General features: G+C 44.3%; 1 protein-coding gene and 2 non-coding genes across 11 annotated transcripts; all 3 read left to right on the forward strand.

Annotated features, from left to right (window-relative positions):
* Positions 1-2,895: 2,895 nt before the first annotated feature.
* On the forward strand, positions 2,896-23,873 carry ATG16L1 (autophagy related 16 like 1). Of its 9 annotated transcripts, none has more exons than XM_005495126.4 (19): positions 2,896-3,197; positions 4,227-4,320; positions 6,493-6,598; positions 8,021-8,094; positions 8,283-8,534; positions 9,408-9,473; positions 11,681-11,767; positions 12,538-12,594; positions 12,794-12,841; positions 13,540-13,642; positions 15,625-15,730; positions 15,844-15,914; positions 17,375-17,446; positions 19,359-19,479; positions 20,317-20,422; positions 20,937-21,086; positions 21,481-21,528; positions 21,887-21,988; positions 22,385-23,873. In XM_005495126.4, exons 1-19 carry the CDS (start codon positions 3,083-3,085, stop codon positions 22,476-22,478), a joined length of 1,872 nt encoding a protein of 623 aa, XP_005495183.1. In that variant the 5' UTR covers positions 2,896-3,082; the 3' UTR covers positions 22,479-23,873. The 9 variants fall into 9 exon arrangements, with proteins under 9 accessions (XP_005495183.1, XP_074403124.1, XP_074403121.1 ...); XM_074547020.1 differs by having other exon boundaries at positions 2,897-3,197; positions 11,678-11,767; XM_074547024.1 differs by having other exon boundaries at positions 3,146-3,263; positions 11,678-11,767.
* Positions 13,854-14,123, forward strand: LOC113460276 (small Cajal body-specific RNA 6). Its single transcript, XR_003382081.1, has one exon.
* Positions 16,264-16,526, forward strand: LOC113460275 (small Cajal body-specific RNA 6). The gene has a single exon (XR_003382080.2).
* Positions 23,874-23,961: the final 88 nt, after the last annotated feature.

Below are 23,961 nucleotides of genomic sequence, written 5' to 3' on the forward strand. Positions count from 1 at the left end.
CACACTGATTATTTTTCCTTCCCTGCTGAAAGAAATAGGGGACAGTTATTTTCCCTCCCAGTCTTAGTGAGAAAAGCCTGCTCTCAAAAATGAGCTGAAGGATTTTTTTCTGGAGGGGCTAAAAAAAAAAGCAGAGTGTTGGCAGTTCAAACTCAGTGAGGAACTTTGGGGCTGATTATATATTAAAGCCAAGGTAGAAGCCTCAGGAGAGTAGTTATTGAGTCTGATCCTTGTATTTCTGTATCTTTGACTTTCCCTTTTCCTCATGCTTTGGTTGCTTTCCTCTTTCCCTGCAAAGGATAAAGATGTAGAGAAGAAGATTTGACAGGATTAATTGCTCTCAGCACTGCCCTTCAGGAGTTCAGTAACTATAGCTGTAGAATTAGGACTTAATCTTACGGTTATTATAAACGATCCAGACCCTGATCGTGGCAAAGAGTTACAAAAGTTTTATTGAGAACAATAAAAAAATTCACAAAACAAAAGGGACAGTGCTGGGAGTGTGGGCCAAATGCCAGAGGCTCGTGCACAAAATGGCAGCTCCACCTTTTATACCCCAGTGTTGTATCAGCTTATGCATATTTATTTTGATTTTACACTGTCCCACCCCATGGCACTCTTTTGGGCACTGAGGGAGCTTTGTCACTGTGGTCATCAAGGTTATCATTGGATGGAGTTCTACTCCTTTTAAGGTCGTGTCTCAAAGGTTTGGCTAGCAACAGTCTGTCCAATGTGAACTCATAAATCCACATTAAAACATACAAAACCATCCTCACAACTAGGCCATTGTAATGTTGCATCAACCACTTTATATCATTAATTTTAAACATTAAAATATTTAATATCAATTCATATAATACCCTGTGAAAGCCAATTCCCATTAACTCATTTCTCACATAGGTACAGGTAATTTTAAGTTTTTAAACAACTAATTTGATTTTATGATGTATCAGTAGAATGAAATAGGCTTTGTGCTTACACTTTGCCAATTCAACTTTAGAGAATGCACACAACCTCATGCATTGTGTACTTTGTAAGACAGAGCATGAACTATTATTAACTCAACCAGCAGCACACTCTCCTCCTGTCTAATAATGTAGTGAATCATCTATTTCACGCTGTTACAATTTCATAATTGCATCTTCATTTACTTACTCAAAAGAAAAACAAAGCAATTTAGGCAGTCCAAGACAAAAAGCATTATGAGTTCTGCCCAGCTTCTAATTAAATTACAATAATATGGTTACCTAACACATTACTTAGGAAGTTAATGTCAGGAAAATCCACAAACACCAGAGGCTTATGTCCAAAAGGAGGCAGAGGAGTCCTTCAACTTTATTCAAATAAAGGGAGAGAGTCCACCGGGCCATGCACCCACAGGCTTTTCTCTCTCAAGGCTTCAGAGGCGCAGCCTCCCTTTTATCCTGAACCCCCAGTGTGTGTTCCTCTTCCCTTCCCCATGGGCTGAGCTGCTAGGGAGGTTCAGCCTTCCCAAACCGCTTACCCCATGTTCCCCCCTTGAACCTGGCATTTTACCCCAAAGTTCAGCCTTGTGCAGACTGGAGCCCAAACTGTCTGGGCCTGGTAAGGAACCTGCTCCCCAAAGTCAGTAGAGACATCATCACCCATTCCAAAGACGTTAATACCCATTTTTTCAGCCATCAGATTGTGAAGACATAAGCACACATTTTTCCGCTCATTAAGCAGTTGAAAGCAGAGCATTGGAGTGAGTTGTTATGGATTTTTACATTTGCCAGAGAACATGTGGCTTTTTCACGAGGCTGGCCAGAAGGTGGGAGTGCAGGGAGGGTTGCATAGTAGCTTCTACTATGTTCCAAATCAGGTTTTTTTTTCCTAGAAAGCCTTATGCTCCATTTCATTTCACCACCCCGCTCCTTGAAGGCTGAGGTGGGGCTGTTCAGCCTCGAGAGGGGCCCTCATCCCTGTCTGCCCCTGTCCACAGGGAGAGCTCCAAGCAGAGCCCAGGCTCTGCCCTGGAGTCTCAGCAATGGCATCAGAGAAACGGGCAGGGACTGATCCCAACGAGTTCCCCCTACACAGAACTTCCCAGGGCAGTGCCCCAGCCCTGAAGAAAGTACCCAGAAAGGATCTGGACTGTCCTTACAAGGGATAATACAGAATCCTCTGGATACAATCCAAGGCCCTGTGCTCTGGGACGGTCCTGCTGGAGCAGGGAGGTGGGGCCAGATGAGCCACTGTGGGCCCTCCCAGCCTGACCGCATCCCGTTATTCTGTGATTCCCCTGGCAGGCGACGAGCGTGGTGTCTGTAAAGGGGGGAAAGAGCACAAAGACACTCAACAAATGGCACTGCAGGTGTGATATTTGCATAGTGTAGTACAACATTCTCTCTGCTCTCTTGCTCTCCCTTAATAAATGTCTAATGTTCGCTCACAGTAACACCCGTGATTTAACAGCGGCAGGCAGAGGCGTGGCGGCCGGACAGTCCCGCTGTCACACGGGCACCAGCCCTTCACCTCACCAAAGCCCCGCCGGTGCCACTGGCACGACACAGTGCTGCCAGCCCTGCGGGGACACGGAGCTGCGAGCGCTGTGCCCGCGGGCAGTCTGTGCGCATGCGCTGCTCCAACATGGCTGGTTGGCCACTCTCAAGATGGCGGCATTGCCGTGCTCAACGTGGGCGCAGGGCCGCTCTCAAGATGGCGCCTGCACGAAGGGCACAAAATGGCGCGGCGCGGGGCCTCCTCGCCTCAGAAAGTGCCTGTTCTCCCGCCTGAGGCTGAAACCGCCTCCGCTTTCTCAGCGCGATCTCGCGCGGCGCCATCCGGCCTGGGGGCACCGCTGCTGGGCTCGGCGGCGCCGGAGGCGGGCGGGCGGCGTCAGGCAGTGGCAGGGCAGCCTGTGTCGCGGTCGCGGCGCGCCGCACAGACGCGAGGGCCCCTGACGTAGCGCGGCGCCATGGCGGGTGTGGGGGCGCGGCCGCGGGCCCGGGCCTGGCTCTGAGGGGGCTCCCGCCGCCTCCCCGCGCTCCCGCCGCCTCTCTGACCCCCGCCCCGCCCGATCTGCCCGCCCCAGCCCGCTCCGCCCCGGCCTGCCGCCGAGATGGCGTCGGGGCTGCGCGCCGCCGGCTTCCCCCCCTGGAAGCGGCACATCGCGGAGGAGCTGCGGCGGCGGGACCGGCTGCAGCGCCAGGCGTTCGAGGAGATCATCGCCCAGTGTAAGCGGGGCCCGGCGGGGGCGCGGCCGAAGTAGCGCTTCTCTTCTCCCTCACCGATGCCCATCAGTATGTGCAGGGAGACTGCTCAGTGGGGAGGGTGTGGAGTCTTCCTCTCTAGAGGTTTTCCAGAACTTGATTCACTGGTGCTCTGTGCTATGGCATGACCCTGCTTGAGCAGGGAGCTGGGACCTGGGGACCCGCTGTGCTTCTTTCCAGCCCGAATCATTCTGGGATTTCTCCTCTTCTTCAAAAGTAGGAAAGCCGTGTTGGTACAGGGTCCCAGGGGCCTCGGGCGAGCCATTTTCACGGGATTGTTTGGGACATATCTGTAATAACAGGAAAGCTGGAGTTTCTGCTTTATCGGGGAAAAGAAGTAGTTGTTTCAGTTCTCTGAGGGGCTGGAGCGCTTTGTGCTCTGGACAGTGATTGAATGTCTGAATTGTCTGCACAATTCCCGCCCAGTTGCTTGTGGAACCGAGAACAATGGTGCTATTGACCCTGCTCATGGTCTTTTGTAAAATTTGGAGCCATCCAGGCTCCAGCACTCTCTGTTCAGGGCTTTCCTGCCCACCCCTCTCCTGCCTCAGCTGTGTCAGGATGGCAGGGGGGTCCCACACACTGTGAGAGAAAACAAACAGCAGAGCTGAGTTTGGCCTGTCTGCCAGGCCTGTTCTCCTGGTTGCTGTCCTTTGGGGATCTGCAGAGTGTGAACTTTGAACTACTCTGTTTTAGCAGATAGCCATGCACCTGAGAAGTTGCTCTCTCTTTCTCTATTAAGCTTTCATAAGACCAGTCCCACACAGTGCCTGGATTAACGAGGAGTTCCTCGTGGGGTTGTAGGGGGATGGTGCCTTAACCTGTTAAGATCAAAGAGGAGGGAGAACACAGTGATGTGGTGGAGGCTCATGTAGCATTTGGCTGTGTCACAGTAATTGAAGGGTCTAGATCACAGCTAGTGATCTAGGCAGGAGAAGATGGGACTCTGGATTTGCTTTCTGCTTGTCTTAAGTGCACTTTTTGCTCCTGCAGATAACAAGCTGCTGGAGAAGTCAGACCTTCATGCAGTGCTGGCTGATAAACTTCAAGCAGAAAAATATGACATACAGAGCAGACATGAGATCAGGTATGTAACACTCCTTTTTTGTCAGCTGCTGTTTGTTGTACACCTTGTAACCTAAACCTGTTTGATGCCTCACACAAACAACTCCTACAGTGACTTGGCACACAAAAAACTTAAATTCTGGTGGACTGAATATAACTTATAGCTGTGTCTAAGCCTATGATGAAGTTACAATAGGTTTAGAGTATGTGGTACAGAAAGATCTGGCCAGGTTTGGGAAGGAAGCTGATTTATCACAAACTCATGGAACAGATGTGGACCACAATGAGCTGCTGCTCCTGGTCTGTTTGCCTTGAACACTTACAGTGTTTTCTGCTCTTCCTATTGAGTATAGACTGGTTTAATGACTTCATTTCTTTCAATCTGTGTCATCACATGAAAGAGGAGAACAGAAATAAACTATGATTGCAAAGTGTCAGTCCTAAGTAAGCTCCAGATGCCAAAAGGAAGGTGTTTTGTGCCTGCTTTTTAATAGGATTTCTTGGGAAGCTTTGTCCCTAAGCTGGAGTAGCACTTGTGCTGAAGGCAGGGGTTGTGCTGCTGGTTCTGCTGGTGTTTGCACAGCAAACCTGTGTGCCAGAAGTGTCCCTTGGACAGCCTGTCTGTTCCAGGTGAGGGCTGGCCAGCTCTGCCCTCAGTGTACCTGAAGAGAAGGCAGGGCCAAGGAGCTCAGAATTCCTACTTCTGTAAAAATTGCTTTCTCTATTGAGGTTCTTTTTGCTCTTGGCCTGAAACCAGAACCCCTCTGGAGCAGGGAGTTGTATGAGCATGTACAATTGGATACAAAACAAATCAGTATAGCAGAGAGGGAAGAAGTTTCCTCCTGGGTTTACAGGAATTGCAGGCAAAGCTCCAGCAGGCTGATGTTAACACCCATGTAAAAGTTCTTAAAAGCTTTGTGATGGCTGTAGCTGTCTTGAACCATTTCAGTTTATGGGAATTGTGTTCTGACTGAATGCCATGTCTTAAGAGATGAGGCTGGACCAAATGTGGATGAGAAGAAAGACACAGAAGCAGCATCTGAAAGTAAACAGTCAGCTGAACTCTGGTACTGTGCTCAGTATATGACAGGTTTTTGAAACAAAATGACTTTTCTCATCCTAGATAGCTGAAGAAAGGTGTGTTTACTTCCCTCAGGGTCAAGGAGTAGGATCTAGTGCTGGCTGTAGGGGTATGTGTGAGTGGAGCTATAGGATGTGTTGGATATTACCACAGGACTTGGCTTCTTGTCTGTTTGCACACAATTTTTTGGAAATGCAGTTAGTGCAGCATTAGTTCAGTGAGGAGTTGGTTGATTGTTTCTTTAGAAGAGCATTAGGTTACTGATATCACTGTGAGACATTTGGATGGATTTCTGTTTCTCCCTGAACTTTACAACACAAAATGACTGCAGAAAGGGATGCAATTACCTTGTTCTGTTTGTCTGATATAATGATGTTTGAATTAAAATTATGATTTTTTAAGAAGCTGTAATTCAAAATACAGCTGATAATGTGCTCAGAGTCTGTGTGTATATACTTTAAAAAAACTTGGTTTTCTCTGCTCCTGCCTCTGTGTTTTCAGAGACACAAGTGATAAATGTTACATTCCATAGTTGTTTGGGGCAGAGGGTGATATAAATGTTCTTATATGTAAAAATTCGAGATTATCTCACAGTAATAGTGTTGAAAAACACAGTTAGTAACCACTTGAAAACTTAGGCACAAAAAGAGTATAGTCAGGCCAATGGAGGAGTGACTTGTCACACCTGAGACTGTAAACCCGAGGGCCTGGGAATACTCCCTTGGTTTCCTGGCTTTTGGTTCTGTACTCTCTCCATCTTGCATCTTCAAGTTCTACCACCTCCCTCCAGAACAAATCAGGGTGGTAAAATATTTGTAATTTTTTCCAGATTTTAGAGACTGTACTTCTAAGACTCAGTCATCTTCAAGCAAATTTAAACAAAGCTAGTTATCTTCCCTTGGAGTTTGAATACTGGTTTAGAAATGTACAAAAAGTGAATCTAGTGCTCAGGAGATGTAACTTTCCAGTCCTGTGTGATTTGGTTTGTTATGAATCACCTGTGTCCCTGGTGTACAGAGCTTCCAAAGGAGGCAATGTCTGGACCTGGCAAAGGCACAGAAAGAACTGGATTGTAGTTTGGGACATGTCTTGTTCTTCTCTGTCCTGTTGCAGCCCAGGACACGATAGCACATGGAACGACGCTCAGCTGCAGGAGCTGGCCCAGCTGAAGATAAAGCACCAGGAGGAGCTGACTGAGCTGCACAAGAAACGTGGCGAGGTTGGAAAGTCTTATGTGCTCTGTGGTCCATGTGTGGCCTTTTGGGAGCCTGACCATGATTTTACCAGGCTCATTAATCATCATTTTTTCCTCCTTTCATCTAGAGTCTTTTTAAGCTTCCCCAATTTCTGATGATTAAAACCAACCAGACACAGGCTGGTCTGTAATACTGTCACCAGGAGATGAGAGCTTCTATTGTCAGCATAGCATGATTATTAAGTGCTGAGTTTTCTGCTTCATTAATAGGTTCTTAGCTGTATTAGAGGAGGAAGGAACTGATCTGGGCCACAGAGCTGTATATGACTCTAGTAACCTGAAAAGACTTAGAGTGAGTGGGGCATAGGGGGCTGTGTGTGGTTTCACTGGTCTCCCTTTGCAGCACCAGCCAAGATTGAAAGAGCCACAGTGCTAAGCTGGAAAGGGAATGCTGGTTCAGAGCCCAGGAGTTCTGTAACATTCTCACTTGGGCCTGGAGGAGAGGAAAAGCCAGACCTCTTGGATTTTATTTTGGGGGTTTTTTTTGACCAGGAGATAGGGAATTTCAACAGCAGAATTTGGTTTATAAAAGCACAGCAGTGGACTGAATGAGTCTGAAACCTGAATGGGACTGCACACTTTCATAGGGAAAAGGTATGAATGGCCTGGAAAATGCTCCTTTGATCATGCTCCACTGGAGGTGGGGAATGAAGAAGCTCCAGTGTCAGCAGTTCTGAGCTTTCCAAAGAGGAGACTGTTTTCTCTGGGAGGTGTGCACCAAGTGATTAGGGCGCTCAGAATAGTTTCTTTGCTTCCAGCCTGGTGTCCTAAAACCACTTACACAGGCAGGCACTCTTCCCAGAGATCAGTCTCCCTTCTTCCTGGGCAGCTGAGGCCGTGCTGCTGGGTAAGGTATGAGCTGGCAGCTGCAGCTTGGCAGCATTGGCCTTTGCCTCTCTGTGCTCTGCAGGCACTCCACCAGCTACTTCCTCTGTGAGGAAACTCTTGGTGGCACCTGTGTTCTCAGTGAGAGCTGTGTGTCTCCTGAAATGGCTGTCCTGGCCCTAACAGGATGATTTGTTTCTTGGTTGTCAGTACTCATTTGTTTACTTACTTGACAATTTTTAAATTCTGTATTGATTTTTCCACTACTAAAATTTCTTCTAATATACATTCTGTTTGGTCTGACTGTTAATGAAGCTTTTCGAGGGAAGAGAATGAGACAGCAAAGGACAGCAGCTTCTTGACAATTTATTTTTGAAAGTGGATTCTCTGATTTAATGATCTGTGTAGCAGATCTGCATAGAAAGCTGGGGTAAAAAAATACCTGAAATGTGTGATCCATGCTTTTAATGCTAGATTAGTCTGTGCTTGCACTGAAGGCTGCTCAGTATGTTATCCACTAACATCCCTGCAGTTTGTAATGAAATTTTCTCCTCTCTCCAGCTGGCCCAGTCTGTAATTGATTTAAACAACCAAATGCAGCAGAAGGACAAAGAGATGCAGATGAATGAAGCCAAGTGAGTAAGAGCTGTTTTGTCAGTGACCAGACTTCTGATGGAGTTCTTTATTGGAGTTATAATATTCTCTAGGAGTCTTAGCCCGGGGCTAAAAATGCCTTTGTGAGGCGTTGTGCAAACAGCAAGAGGAAGATGGCACAGGTCCCAAAGGAGGTCCTCATGTTTTGTATGTTTTGTTGCCATTCCAGGATTGCAGAGTATTTGCAAAAGATTTCTGAACTGGAAACAGAGTGCCAGGAATTGCGTAGCAAACTGCAAGATCTTGAGCGAGCTAATCAGACACTGAAAGATGAATATGATGCTCTCCAGATCACCTTCAATGCCTTGGAGGAGAAACTAAGGAAAACTACTGAGGACAACCAGGAGCTGGTCTCACGTTGGATGGCAGAGAAAGCACAAGAAGCCAATCGTTTGAATGCAGAAAATGAAAAGGATTCAAGGTGAGATCCATGACCTTTGTTTGATAAAACTGGTATGTTTTTCAGTTATGAGTGCATAGGATAAAACCAGATTTAGCTTTGACCTCTGAGATCTCGATTATTGCATAACACAGTGAGAGTCCAGAACTTTTTCCAGCTAACACAGACTGACACTGTGTTAAAACATTCCTGTCTTTTAAATGAATAAAATGTGTTCTTTTGTTTCTTCAGCAACATTTAACTGTGTGCTGAAGATCATAAAACAGATAGAAACTGTGGGGTTCTGCTGGTATTATATTTGGACTTCTCTTGTTCATATTGCATCTTATCCTGCTCCTAGTTTTATCCTTTTTTGACTTGACTAACTCCAGTTTTTTGCATTCCTCTAGAATGAGCATCTGCCATGAGTGATATAAAACTTACTGCAAAAGTAATTTTTTTAAAAAAGGCTTTTTTTCCTTGCAAAATAATTTTTCTTCTGAATTGCTTCAGCTTACTTGCCAGCTAATGATACCTGGAGACTGACCTATATTACAAGTCTCACAGTAGCTGGCAGTTTTGTATTAGCTTCGCTAACATAATCATTACTTTGACAAGTTCTTACCCTCCAAGGTAGTGCGTATTCATATGGATCGTAAAGGGCTATAGGTTCACTTTGCCTCATTGCCTCACTTGAGTGATCTTGTCTTTTGCTATTCACAATAAGAAAACTGCCTCTTCTGCTCAGAGTATCATGAAAAGCAGGATAAAACTAGAGCAGGGGACTGATTTTTTTTTATTTTTTTTTAATCCTATGAGGCCCATTAAAACTGTACAGAGTAGCCTTTGGAATGGGATTAAGAAAATGTTGATTTTTTTCTTTCTTTCTTAATAACCTTGGGTTCTCTTTCTTAGGAGACGCCAGGCCAGACTGCAGAAGGAGCTGGCAGAAGCTGCCAAAGAACCCTTGCCTGTTGAACCGTAAGCAGTCTTGGTTTACAGTCTCTTTCATCAGTTTGTGCCTCAGGTTTATGCAGAAGCATGATAAATGGTACCTTTGTTACTCCTAAACTGGGTGATGTAGAGGAGTGTTGGCACTTCTTGTGTAAAGTCAGAAATGTGCAGTAACTCTCCCTACCTGAACTTACATAATAAGGAGCTTTTTTAGGACTGAAAATAGATGCTTGGACTTTAAGTCCCAGGAATGGTTCATATGGTCAATAGATGTTGTTACAAAAATGTTTTCATATCGAGATGTGTGCCTTTGGTCTTTAAGATAGTTTTTCATCAAACAGTGAAGTAATGAAACAATTACTCTGGAGATGCCTGGATTTAAAAATGTTAGACTATAAACATGCTCAAAGATTTCCTGTAGGAACAGGTACTAAGTGAATTAACCTGGGTGAAAATACCTGGCTTCCATACTGGCAGGGATTTATTGTCTGAGGGAAAACCAGTGGAGTACATTACCTGGCAAGATGAAGAGAATCCCTCTAGTCCCTTGTTGTTGCCCTGCTGTGTTTGGCTCTCTGCTGTGGGATCAGGGGCTGCAGGGAGCAGTGGGAGCTGTGGGTGCTCCGAGCTGGGCTGATCAGGCTGTTTGTGTTTGCCCACCCTAGAACTGCTGCATCTGATGCTCTGTGCCTGGGCCCTGCTGAGCGGTGCCAGAGCAGCCTGCAGGCTTTTTCTGCAGGTCTTTTCTCTTTATGTTCACATCACAGACTCCCATTAAGTGCTGTGCTGCAAGCCCTTGCAAAGGAGGGAAGCAGTGCATCCCTCTGGAAGGGAGGCTGTGCAAAAGGCCAGGAGAGGAAGAGGGGCAGGTGGGAAGGGAGTATGAGACACCTGATAGCATAATTGCTTCTGTATACTACTCAAACTCTGCTTCAGAGATGGCCTTGATTTCTTCTTGATTTTATAGTTGGAGAGTTTGTGTTGTGTAAATGGGCTGCTTACTGAAGGGAAAAACTGCCCCATTTCAGGGGGTGTGCCCTGGTGTTTATATTCACTTAAAAATATATTGTTAACCTGGAAAGTTCTTTTGCTACATATAGTTTTAATAGCAGAAACTTTGTTTTTAAAAATGAATATTAGCAGAACTTGATAGTATTTTCTTGAACCACAAGCTTGATACGTTCAATCAAGTGAATATATTTTCTATAGTCTTTTCATGTATACTCTCCTCCAAAATCTTATAATTTAAAGTGCAACTATATTCTGAAATGAGAGATTAGTTGTTTTCGTCCTTTTAAATGCTTTTGCAGTTGAGTGTTATCTGATGGCACAATTTGGTTATTTAAATGCTGAGTTTAAACTTCTCTTCAGTCAAATGGCATTAGTAAAGTGTGTTTAAAAATAGTTTGTCCTGCAAAATCAGCAGTGGAGGAAAAATCATCATGAAGGGAAAAATACTAGGCTGTCAGAGACCATGGTGACTAATGGGAGAAATCTTCAGCACTAGCTGAGTAATTTAGCTGAATTAATTTATTGTACATGGGTTGGAATCTCACATTGTGTTCAGCTGACCACCAACACTTAAATGGAGTGAGCAAAACCAGCTCTCACACTTAATAGTGCTGTACCTGAATTACAACAGTGTAGAAAGTATTAGGGTGTCCTTGGTGTAGGTGAAGCAGGAAAATTCAATTAACCTCTTGTGTTTTCTTTAACACTTGCTTGTTTTGAAACAGCAAAAAAGGTGCTGATATCACCTGTACTTTGTCTTGCAGTAACTCATGCTTTTGTTGTTCTGTAACTGCTCCAGCAAGTATCATTCACTCTGTAGTGAAGCCTTGCTCATGTGGTGGGTTGTTACAATGCTGCGTGTAGTTAGTACTACAGGCTGAAATAGGATGCCTGTATTAAAGAGAATCTGAAAAGGAGGTCTGAAAACAGAAAAAGGGGATGTGGAAATCCAGCCCTGCTGTCAGGGAGTAGAATTGGCAGCTGGAAGGAAAAATCCTGAAATTTAGTTGCTGTCTATATCTGTTTTCAGACACTGTGTGTTGAATTACATCTCTGACAGTTTCATCAGTGTGTGTTATCTGGGTCTACCCGTGTGTTGCTGCAGCTCCAGAAACCTGGGGTGTGCTGGCCGTGGAACTGACAGGCCCTGGAACTGTGCCATCCTGTCAGTTGCTGCTGTCAGAGCCTGATTGAAAAGGAGGTGTTTTCTCTCACTTCAGCAGGGATGATGACATCGAAGTGCTTGCGGATGAAACCTCAGACACAGCTGAGGAAACCTCTCCGGTGCGAGCTGTCAGCCGGACGTCCAGGTGTGTGACCAGGAGGTTCCTGTAGCGTGGCACTGAGGGAGAGCACGGGGCACAGTAGAGCTGCAACAGTGTTGGGAATGTAGCTTAGGTTTCTGGTTGCCTTTAGATGGAACACAGTTTAGTGCTTCTAGCAGAGCAGTAGGAAGCTCATGTGCTGTACTCTCTGTTGCCATGCTTTAGATGTGCTGGTTTTCCTTTGCTGTTTTGACTGAATTACCCTAGTGCCTGAGAAATCTTTGTTTAATCTCGAAAACGAATATTTAAAAACGATATAGTTAATAATGTGGCTACCACAATGCCTGTTGTTTTATGCCTCCATTACTCTACAAGATATCAATGTGAATACTGATATCACAATAGCAATAGCTATTTGCAAATAGCTGGGTTTATCTGAAGTGCTGAAAATAATTTTCACCTAGATTAAATGCATCTTGTTCTTTCTCTAAAATAGCAGTGAGTGGAAAGTAAGAGGAGGTAGTTATGTGACATCATGGATTAATTTGATTGAAATTTCAGACTTGGCAGACTGTTCTATCTGAACCCAGCAATTCACAGGTTGAGGGCCATTGAAGAAACTTCACCCACAGAATGTGTTCTGAGTTGTAGTTAGTGATGACTTTTGCACTGATGCCTGCCTTGGTGTTCTGTCTCTGGGCTGGGTCTGAGGGGAGGGAGTCTTTCCAGAGACATGTTGCTATGAAATGTGTTTGTATTGATCTTTGTGTGGAGAAGCTATTCACAAGGTTTAAACCTGTCCTCCCCTCCTTCAGTAAGCGACTCTCCCAGCCAGCTGGAGGCCTTCTGGACTCTATCAGTAATATCTTTGGGTAGGTTAGAACACTTTCACCTCCTTGTTTTGTTTATTGGTTTCAATGTACACCAAAATCTTGGTGATGCAGGGAATGCAAACAAGTATTTCCAGCCTTCCTTCTAGCTTCTGCCTTTCTTTATTTTTTCTTTTTTGTTCTCCTCAACTTCCTGTTTCTTCCATCTTGCCGTGTGCTGACCTCTGACCTTTCCCTCCAGTCTGTCTGAGTCTCCCCTTTTGGGACATCAGTCTTCTGATACTGCCAGGTGAAAACATTATCCACTCTTAGTCCAGCATGTGATTGTATTCCATTGAAGTAACGTGGAACCCTGCATTGTGCTGATTAGATTCTGCAGTTGATAACTCTGGTTAGAAACTATCAACAGTGAGAGAGGCAATGAGCCCCTCTCTGTGGAGAGAATCCATGGGGTTTGCTCTTACTTTCCACTGCACTTTGCTCCTTTAGTAGGGTTAATTACAATAAGTCGTTGAGTTCTGTGCTTTGTATCCAGAGTGGAGCCAGGCCTTCTAAGCTAAGCTCTGCAGTAGGTGGATGTCTTTGCTTAAATGGAGCAGCCCAAGCTTTGGAACACAGCCTTTTGCTGCCTGGGATGTAGTGCTGAAATGGTGTTGAGTCTTCCTAGACATAACAATGGAGCTGCAGCCAGTCCCATGTTCCCTTCCTATTGAAAACATTAAAACACTGCTCCAAAATGAGGTCAGTAATCAGTTCAGATAACTTATGTGGTGAACTGTGAAATATCTAAAGCTACAAGTGAATATAGTGTTACATGACAAATGTAATTTTTGAAAGATGGAATGAAAAAAACGATGTTAAAAGCACCTTCCCCTATTTTTTACTTTCTGTACAGAGTAGTTAATTGACAGGTAGACAGCAGGATGAATTCAAGAGAAACAGTGTTCATTTCTCATTTTAAAATATTTTTGCTTTGTTTCATCTCAGGAGGCGTTCTCTGTCCTCATTCCCTGCACCCCAGGACAATGCAGAGCCACATCCAGGTGCCAGTAAAGAAGTGAGAGTGCCCACTACTGCCATTTGTGTCTTTGTGAGTACAGAAGGAATTCTCTGCTCTGCCATTGTGTGTTCTGGTTTTGGAGGAAGCGAATCCCCTATGTGGGAACTGATATCCTGAGACTCTTTCTGTTAGCACTGCCAAACAGGAAGGAATTCTTGGTTTGGTAGAATTCATTCCATTCCATTTTACTCTTACCCCACATGTTTCTCAGAGCCAGTGTGCTCAATGTCTGTCTTACTGAGGTCGATGATGACAAAGAAGTTTTCTGAGGGCACAGGGAAATTCCACCCCATTACCCTTTGGCTCCCAGCAGTCCCTATTCTATCATGCCATAGTAGAGCAGTGGTGGAGGAAGAGATTGCTGACAGTTTTGGATTAATTCAGTTCCAGTTCTCCACAGAAAAAGGAGTTGTGGCACCAAATGTAATCCAACAAACCTGGTGAAGAGGAGCTCGTGGTGATGGGGTGTTCTCACTGGCTGTGCATGATCAAAGGTTTTCAAGCTGAGACCTCCTTTATGTGTTCCTTGGCCTCACAAAGCCAAACCTAAATTTCTGTGCAAGTCATTGTCTTGTGACTGAAAGGAAGGTGTCTTGTAATGCAGCTGCTGGTTTGAATATGCCTCTGGAGCTTTTTTAGGCACTCCAGAGCTGGATGTGGGTTTTTCATGGATATTAAATGACTGATTTTCTTCATCCAGAGTATCAGTGGGGCTCATTACAGCAGGGAAGCATGTATAGTCTTGTCTGCCCTGCTACCATATTCTCTAGTGGAAGTTGTGGATGGAGGGAGTGGCAGTGTCACCTCAGGTGAGAGCAGGGTCATGACTGAAATGGCAGCTGGAGCTGGCTTGAATGGGGGACATCAGGTGAGGAGGTGTTAGGCTTTAGCTCAGTGTTTTGAGCCCAGGTGGAGGGTCAAGACATGTCTAGGTCTGGCAGAGCATTGTAGGAATTAATGCAAGGGCTCTGTGGCAGAGGTTGGGCCAATGCAGGGAGCAGACTGGGCTCACCTTTGGAGAGGCAAGTAGGAGGTGGAAAAGGCAGTCACTTCAGGTATAGCTTCTAGGCAAGGCCTTTCACCAGTTTTGCTGTGAATGGCTCCTCTGCATTTGCAGAAAGACCAGATTTGAAGTGTGATTAGCCTTAAATATGAGCTGGCAGACTACATTCAAGCAACAAATTCCATAAAAATACAGGTTTCCAGGAAAGCTGGTTTTGAAAGAGCGTGTCCTGAAAATACTTAAAATGAATTACAGTTGTGGTGGTAATACTGTGTAGATAAGTAGTGTAAAGCTATGAAATGAATAGAGGAATAAAAAATGAATTATTATTAAAATTAGCATAGGTTTTAAAAGTTCAAGTATTCAGAACGTTAGGCTGTGAGAAGCAGGGGTGCTGGGAGGGGTCACTGCATCTGCAGAGAGGAGGCACAGCTTCAGCCCACATCCTCTGCAAGCAGGTGCTGTCACACATGTGCTGCAGAATCACCAGCACACCCAGTGAATGCAGTGCATCTGCTGTGCTGTTTCCTAGCAGACTTGCTTAACCCAAGCCTGACTTGAGTGTTCCATGGTTGCATGAAGTGATTGGATCATGTCCCATGGCTGTCTCTAGATGGAGGAATGAAAAGTTACTTTCCTTCTACAGCACTTCAGCTGTTACTGTTTTTTGTCCTGTCCTTTCCTAATTTTCTTTATTCTGGTGTGACTTAAGACCCTAATCTTAAGGAAGCATTCTAAGGCTTTTGGTAGTTTGTTATTGCTGCTGAGTCCTTGCTGCTGTTTTTTTTTTTTTGATGTGCCTTTGTTTTTCCTTCAGATATGGATCGGCCCTTTTGCTGTCTGTGCACCACCAGCCACAGCAGAATTCCAGTCTGTGGTTTTATTTCCTCTGAAAGACGCACAGCTGTGATTCTGTGTAACCTTCAAGTTGTGTAGCTTTCTGCTCTGTGGGTTATGGGTGTGTGCTAATTCCCTTTTGGGTGCCTGTTGTGTTCCTTGCCCTCCTCAGGATGCACATGATGGGGAGGTGAACGCGGTGCAGTTCAGCCCTGGCTCCCGGTTATTAGCAACAGGAGGCATGGACCGGAGGGTTAAGCTTTGGGAAGTCTTGGGAGGTAAACCTTTTTGCTTTGGGGCATGGTGGGATGCTAAAAGAATTCATTTTTTGGGTCATTTTGTGGCAACTCTAATCCATTACTCAAGTTTTTGTTCATCTTTCTCTGTGCAGATAGGTGTGAGCCCAAAGGTTCCCTCTCTGGCAGTAACGCTGGGATTACAAGCATAGAGTTTGATAGTGCTGTGAGTATCTGTGCAATGTCCACTGTTTGTAGTTGGGAATAAATGAATGGAATTATGTTGTTCTCTACTATTGTTTCCATTCTAATTGAAGTTACCTAAGAAATGAGTTAAAACATGAAAGTAGCTGAAATTGTACAATAGACCTGTATTTGAAAAGATGCAGTCTGTAATTCTGATCCTTGCCTTACAATTCAGATGATGATATGCAGCTCAGACATTGGCTGGTATGGATTTTTGTTTAAAGTAAAAAATTAGCATTCCACTGAATCTGGCATAACAGCACAGAAGAAGCAAATACACTGAGGCTTTATTTCTGTCAAGTTTTTCTTTTCCATATGTGCTTTACTGAGGTCTGTGATGAATAGTAAAAGGTCTGATTATCCCAAGACTTGCAGTTCCATGCCCTCTTCTCCCAGCAGTTTCTCCCCAGCCATGGCAGAGCAATGGTGTGGCTGGCAGAGTGTTTGCTGACAGTGTGAGATGTGCTCAGGTCATGTTCACCTGGAGCATTGGAGGCATGACTGAGATCAGCATCCAACAGTCCTGCTTGAAGGAGTTTGGGGTCTTGGATTGGTCTAACTGGACATGTGATCTGACTTTTCTGCTGAGACCTCTTCCATAGCACAAAGCTGATATGATTTCTGCCATTTGGTGATTCTCTGTGCTAAATTATGATACACACCCAAGAGGATCCTTCTTTTGGACACTGACCAGCTCATTAGAGATGTGCTGTTAATCTGCAGGAGAAACTAGTCCTGAGGTTTGGCAAGTTGCTTGAACACACTTGCTGTGAGAATTGCCTGGATGAGATACCAAAGGGTTACAAGGATTCAGGAAAGTATTTTGTGATGGACAGGAGTGCAAGCATAAATTTTGTGGTGGCCATTCTCCATCATGGGTGACCTGTGAAAGCCCTAAGCCTTTAAGCCACAAACAAGTCAATTTCTCTCTCCTCAGGCAGATTTAATTTTTGAGATCTTAACTTAAAATGCTAGAATTTTAACAAAAATGGCAAGAATCAGGCTAATTCCACTCTGAGACCTTTCTAAGCAGTGGAGGTAGATGATGCAGGGCTTTTTTCCTGTGAGAAAATAAAAAAAAAACAAATAAAAAAGAGGAAAGCAACCCCACAACAGATGAGGGTAGAATGCATTTTCTTGTAGGAGGGAAAGATGAATGTCCTTTTTCTGGTCTGGTTATTGTTATAATTGGTACATATTATTCTTTTTATAATCTAATATAGCCATGTACAAACCCTTCCATTTTGGGGAGAAGCAGGTGCCACAGCCTTTTGGTGAGGCTTACATTAGCTTTCCATACTGGCATTTGCTGCTGTGGTTTTGGTTTTATTCCTTTTTTCCCTTGACAAAATAGCACTAATATGGTTTTAATGGAAATATTTTAATTTGGTTTGCATATCAACTAGCAGAAGGAATTTGAAAGGAATCTTGTGTTTACAGGGTTCTTACCTCTTAGCTGCTTCAAATGACTTTGCCAGCAGAATCTGGACAGTTGATGACAATCGATTACGGGTGAGTCTTGCTAGGCAAAGGAGTTTTTTCTGTCTTGTATTCTCTGTTTTGTTTAATGGGTACATGGCAGTTTTGGAAGTTGGGCATTTACAGACACTTTTAATAGTTCCTTTTGTTGAGAGGTTCTTTATCTCTTGAAGGTCTTCACAGCAAGACCTAAAATACTGTGTTGATCTCCACACAGCCTTGCAGGAAGCTCCAGTTACTGTGTATTTTCCCAACACAACCCCCCACTAGAAAAACCTTGCCACATAAAGTGTGTGCACACTTTTTTGTACCCCTCTGGGGAACTTCAAATGCTTCTTATGATTTATGGAGAGCCACCTCAATGTTTCAGCCTCTCTCAAAGGACAGGCTGATGAAAAGGGCTTTGCAGAAGATAAAGAGGGACTTTTGTTTTAAGTCGGGAGCAGCATTCTTGAAAAGGAGCCCTCTGCCTGGCTGACCAAGGCAGCAAGCCTCAACATACTGCACATCATCCTCAGTGTCTTTTGAAAGGTTCCTCCTTTCCTCCCAAGTACTTTGTACTTGTATTCTTCTCTAACAGTTGGCTCTGATTTGAAAATAATCCTTTGAGAGACCAGAAGAAAAGTTTCACAGCTTTCCAAGAGCCTTTTTAAATTGTCATTTCCTAGGTACACTTTTCCTCAACTTCTTATTTTAGTAAGGTACTACTGTGATGTTCAGATCTTCTGACATTTCAGTGTTGGTTATAACCAGCAGATGCCCTGTAATTCATTGGGTAGTTCTCAGTGTGGGCATGTCAAGTCTCAGGAAAGTGAAGAGTATCAGTTCTTTTGCACCTTCTCCTTGGCTGCAAAACCTACTATTGGATGTGGATTATAGTGAATACAAGTTTAGCAGACAGATTACTCACTGCAAAAGGTTAGTTACACCTGCAGGCATTCACATAATCTTCCTGTAATTCTTTGGAGTGCACTCATTGTTTCCAAAATGAAATAGTCCTCTCTGTTTCAAGTGTGAGCACTGTGGACTCTCCATGGTTTGCACATAAGCAGGATGTTCTAAAGCTGAAATCACTAAACTGTGCCAAAACTCCCTGCCTAAACATAACAGCTGCTTGTGATGTCTGTGCAGCAAGGGCAGAAGGGAGATGCAGAGTGGAAGATAGATCCTCCTTGCTGGAGTTTGTGTTCCTTTCTCAAGACAAGGTGGTCTTTTTGGGATGATGTTTTGGGGTTTTTTTTCCCAAACTTAGCTCCAATTTCTTTCCATTCTTAAGGGCTTTTATTTTGTGTTTCCCCAAGCCCAGATTGCTTTGTGTAATTTGATATTCTGTTGAGTATTTTTTAAAAAAATCTTAACTATCTACAAAGATTTGTCTTGTTTTTCATCAGTCTTACTAAAGTAATTCATTGTTTTTTTGGTGATTTAGTATGTAAATGTTGAGCAATTCTAAGTGAATGTGGTTCATGTGAGAGCCTCCTTCTGCATTTAAAGAAGCTGCTGTAGGGAGTTTTTCTGAAATCCCTGGTTGTCTCAGCTTTCAGGCTTTAAGATGTAATAACAATTGAGACTTGATACCCTCTTGTGTCCTCGAGGGAAGCTCCATATGAAAGCAGAAAGGCACAATTTCCATTTTCAGCATGCTTTAACCCCTGGATTGTCCTGCAAGGCTGTGTTGCAATTGCCATCTGTCCAGGAAATGTAGGTGTACAGAGTGTTGAGGAAGGAGCTGGCAGGTTCCTGAGTAACTGGAGAAACTGCAGCAAAAGGTGACCTGTGTTTCCCAGCTCCAGGCTGGACTCTGATAATTAACACTCCTACTCAATAGTGATCTCTGTTTACCTGCAATAGATGTTTTTTCTGCCAAGCAAAGCAGGAGACATGCAAATTACAATTTGAGAAAGTGGAAATCCTCAGTTTGACCATGTCAATCTTGTGTCGCCAGCACACCCTTACAGGTCACAGTGGTAAAGTTCTGTCAGCCAAGTTCCTGCTGGACAATGCACGGATTGTTTCGGGAAGTCACGACCGGACCCTCAAGCTCTGGGACCTCCGCAGCAAAGTTTGTAAGGAAGCTTAAATTCCACCTTTCATCCTTTCATTCAGGCTTTGTGCTTCTGCTGAATGCTCCTGGCAGTCTGGTGTCAGATCAATTATTGAATCTTTTCGCCAGTATAAAAATAGAAAAAGCTAGGAGTCATCCCATTTTGTGTTATTCTTTAAGTAAGTGAATTCTTTCTGCCTGTTAACTGGAATAAGAAATCCTGTGTGTGCAGGAAGCACTGTTAATGCCATTACACTGAGAGCAGCTGGTTTTGGGAGTGGTCTTTGTTTACCAGTCTGGGAATGGGTATTTTAGTCTTCCACTAATAACTTGGAGCCAGGCCAGGTTTTTAACTCGGAGGTGGATGGAAGTGTCTCTTGGAAACATACCAAAAATTTCAGCATCTCAAATGAAGGAGTTGCTAGGATCCGGGTTTTTCTTTGGGAGCAACACCTTCTTTCCTTGTTTTTTCTCCTACTGGGGCTCTTAAACCTGCTTGTACTGAGAGAGCATTTGAGAGTCAAAGTTACCTTGATACCTGAATTGCAAACATAGGTCAAGGAGACAGATTCATGTTGTTTAATAGTAGCAAATTATAGCTGGCTAAATATGAAGTGGAAGTAAAGCAGCTGTCATGGGAACCTTTCAAGTCCTGGCAAAGGAGATTGAGAAAGGGCAGAGAGGTTGAAGACTTAATCAGGATTATTTTAAGACTGTTTGTCCTGTGCCACTCCTTGGGCACTGCTCTGTGTTGCCACTGTATGGTGGGGGAAGGGTTTGGGAATTATATTCTGTCTCAGTTTTCATCAGTTTGGACAATGTGAATTTAAGCATGTCACCATTGGTTTCTCCTTTTTAGGTATAAAAACAGTGTTTGCAGGATCTAGCTGCAATGACATCGTGTGTACTGAGCAGTGTGTAATGAGTGGACATTTTGATAAGAAAATTCGTTTCTGGGATATCAGGTAAAACTATTGTAGCAGAGGTTATGGTGTATTAGTGGTTATGGGTTTACTGTCAGGTTAATCTGAAGCAGGGAACTCTTTTTCCTGAACTTGCTAGCTGGGGAGACTGTTACAAAAGCAACAAAAAGCTATTAAAGAGACTTTTGTTACTCTTTTTAGGCTATATTATAAATTTGTGGGCCTTTTGTTGGGGTTTTTTTTTTTGTTTTTTTTTTGGGGGATGCCATTTCTTTTCTGGAAAGACAGCATACTTGCTGGGAAGTATTTTTCATTGTTCAGTACTTGCTGTTCTAGGGTGGGGTTGTGAGGAAAGTAGTGTCTTAACTGTTTGCTGGAAATGCTGTCCCCAAGGTGGGATCTAGCTTGGGAAAGAAACAAAATGTAAGAATAAACCAGTAATCCTTTTTCATCTCTTCCGCACTGGGACAAGTCAAAGTTTTGATGCGCTGGTTTGGCTTCTGGACCCTAGTTCACAGCTGTCTTTTTTCTTTTTCTTTCCCCTTTCTGTCTTTAGGACTGAAAGCATAGTAAAAGAACTGGAGCTGTTTGGAAGAATCACAGCTCTGGACCTGAACCCGGAGCGAACAGAGCTTCTGACCTGTTCCCGTGATGATCTGCTCAAGATCATTGATCTGCGGGTCAGTGCTGTCAAGCAGACCTTCAGGTGAGTGCATTCCTCACAGGAGCACTGTGAATTTCAGGACCTTGTATTGTGGGTTATCCTTAGTGCTGGAGTGGTTTCCAGGACCTCTGTGGGACAGCAGTCTCCTCACTTTGCTTTTCTATATGGCAAAGTTCTCTAGAATGTCTAGAAACAGCAAAGATCTGCTCTAATGGATCTTCTCATGTTTCTCTTTAAAGAAGGCAGCTAGGCTTAGAAGTCTGTGTTCTAAAGGAAAGAATTTCTTCAGGTGCCATTGAGAGAAAGGTGTATGAGAAACATGAATTGGGATAAAGGGATGCTGGCGTTTATTCTAAACCATACAGAAATCCTTAACATTGTCTTTAGTATCTCTTCTCATAAATGAGTTAACAGTGATGTGATTCTAACTTTCCAGTGCCCAGGGATTCAAATGTGGCTCTGACTGGACAAGAGTTGTGTTCAGGTAAGGTCAGACATAAACAAGATACCTGATAAACCTTTCCCCAGCTAAACTGAGTGATTCCTGGTGCTTGACTGCAGTGGTCCCCAGTTACAGCTAGAAAAACGGAGCAGAGTTTGTAATTTGTCCCAGGTTACCTCTTGGTCAAGCCAGAGTGTATCTGTAAATACTGATCCAATTTCTTGGAATTGCTCTGATTTCAAAGTGCTTTCACCTCTTAGTATTAGCAGGTGATAACACTAAAAGACTATTTAATGCCAAGTTGCTTGCTTAGGAAGTTGTGGGTGGAATGATGATGTGAGCTGAAAATTGCTGACTTGCAAATTGTTCTTTGCCTGTTGCACCTGGTCTGATGTGACAGCCCTGATGGTAACTATGTGGCTGCTGGCTCAGCTGATGGGGCCCTCTACATCTGGAATGTGCTTACTGGGAAATTGGAGAGGACGCTTGCAAAGCATCACAGGTGAGGGAAGTGGGACATGCAGCCTAGGCTGGGGATCTGGGTTGTGGATCTTGCTGAGCTAGCAAGAAGTTGGAGTTGTACAGCTTTACAACTTTTATTGGCATGTGAGAATAATTAATATGCAAAGTCTTTGTGGATTCATGGCAGTATTTTCTAGATTGAATTAGATTAGATGTGTTGTTATCTTGTTAAACTGATATGTGATTCTAGTAAAGTGCATTCCAAATGTTTTGAAGAAATTGTACCTCCCTCAGACTTATTAAAAGCCCAGTCTCTTGAGATGTGAGAAAGTGGGTTTTTTAATTGGCAATAAGAGTATTACAGTATTTCATTCCAGTGCCAAGTGCTGTTGTGGAATTCAGCTTTTTTTAAACTGACTCTTGCCTTCCTTTTCAGTTCTTCTATCAATGCAGTCACGTGGTCACCATCGGGTGCCCACGTGGTCAGTGTGGACAAAGGAAACAAGGCTGTGCTGTGGGCTGAGTTCTGACTGCCGGAGGGTGAGAGGCTGAGTGTGCTGGTGCTGCTCCGTGCCTGCACAGCATGGAGACCCGAGCCCACATCCATCCAGAGTCAGGATATGGACAAGCACATGGGCTTTGCTTTCCAGAGGGAAGTTCTAAAGCAATGGAGAAAGGAGCCTGAGTCAGAGACTTCTCATGGCCAAAACTGCACTGTGGCACTTGGACTCAGAGTGGGATTAGCTGTTGTAGATGGAGAATGCTACTTAGTCATGCCTTTACTTGCAGTATCTATGCACCACGTGGAGCTGAAGATACTAGCGGGATTCCTCACCAGACAGCTGTGCCAAATATCCTGTCACACAAATGTATCTACAGCACTTCTGAGGTGGAAACTTTGGAAAGAAGTCATTGTGTGTGCTGACTTAAAGCATGTTCTGTCTCCTGTGTTCTGTTCTGGTGGCCTAGTTCAGGCATGGGGTGAGAAGATCCTGAAACACGTCCTAGGCAGTTTGAAGTGTTGGAACAGCTTTTAAAGAGGGTCTCCCATGGCTCTGACAGCTCTGCCTTTGAGTCATCAGCTCATTTTAGATCTGTTCTGATCCTGGCACAGGCTCTCCAGCACTATCCTGTGAACTCTGTGTATCGGTTCTTGAGGCAACGGTTTGTTTGTTCTTCGGGACTTCTGCACCCTTGTGCTGAAATGCCCTTCAACAGCTTGGGCATCACAAAATAGGAGGTTTTTTAATCTTTTTATACCACAGGCAGTTTGATTAGTTGGTGTGAGGAGAGAGCTAAGCTTGGTGAGGTTGTCCTAGGAGTTGTGCTGCAGTGATGAGGAATGTAGTAATCCTGTGACTTCAGTCCTGGAATACAGACGTTTGGTTCCTTTTTCTGTTCATCCGTCCTGTCCTGGCGGCTGTCAGTACCCAGGGGAGCAGTGGCATCAAATCCCAAATGCATTGTTTTGGTGCTGGCAATTCCAGGCCACTTGCCCCGTTCCTGAGCACACGTGCAATATTCCCGTTTGCGCTGGAGCCCTCTGTGGTACGGAGCGGTGTCTGAGCTCTGTCCCTGTTCTGGCACCCTGAACCATGATGTGTCTGAGTGTGAGCTACCTGGCATATCCTTATCCAGCCAAACCTTTCCACATCATCTGGGCCTCAAGACAAGCCACCAGCGTTTTATTGCCTTTTTATTTGCACTTTATTTTCTTCTTTCCCGATAGTGTTTTACCATGGAAGTGTGTTCTTTGGAGGGGCTGGGTTGGGGGAGCTGGGCTGACAGGCTCCCTCTAACCCAGCCTTTCGCACAGACACTTTCTGCAGAGGGGAATTAGAGTACATGGGGCAAAGTTTTTATTTATTCAGCTGCCCATAAAAACTTGATTGTAAATAAACTTGTGTTCTGCTTTTAAAACCCCACACTGCTCTGATTTATTTATTTGTGCATCTGTGTGCGAGATCTTGTTTGGAATAAGTGCAGAGGGTGATCTGAAATGCCATTTTCCTG

Source organism: Zonotrichia albicollis, chromosome 9, assembly GCF_047830755.1.
Source record: "Zonotrichia albicollis isolate bZonAlb1 chromosome 9, bZonAlb1.hap1, whole genome shotgun sequence".
Lineage (NCBI taxonomy): Eukaryota > Metazoa > Chordata > Aves > Passeriformes > Passerellidae > Zonotrichia > Zonotrichia albicollis.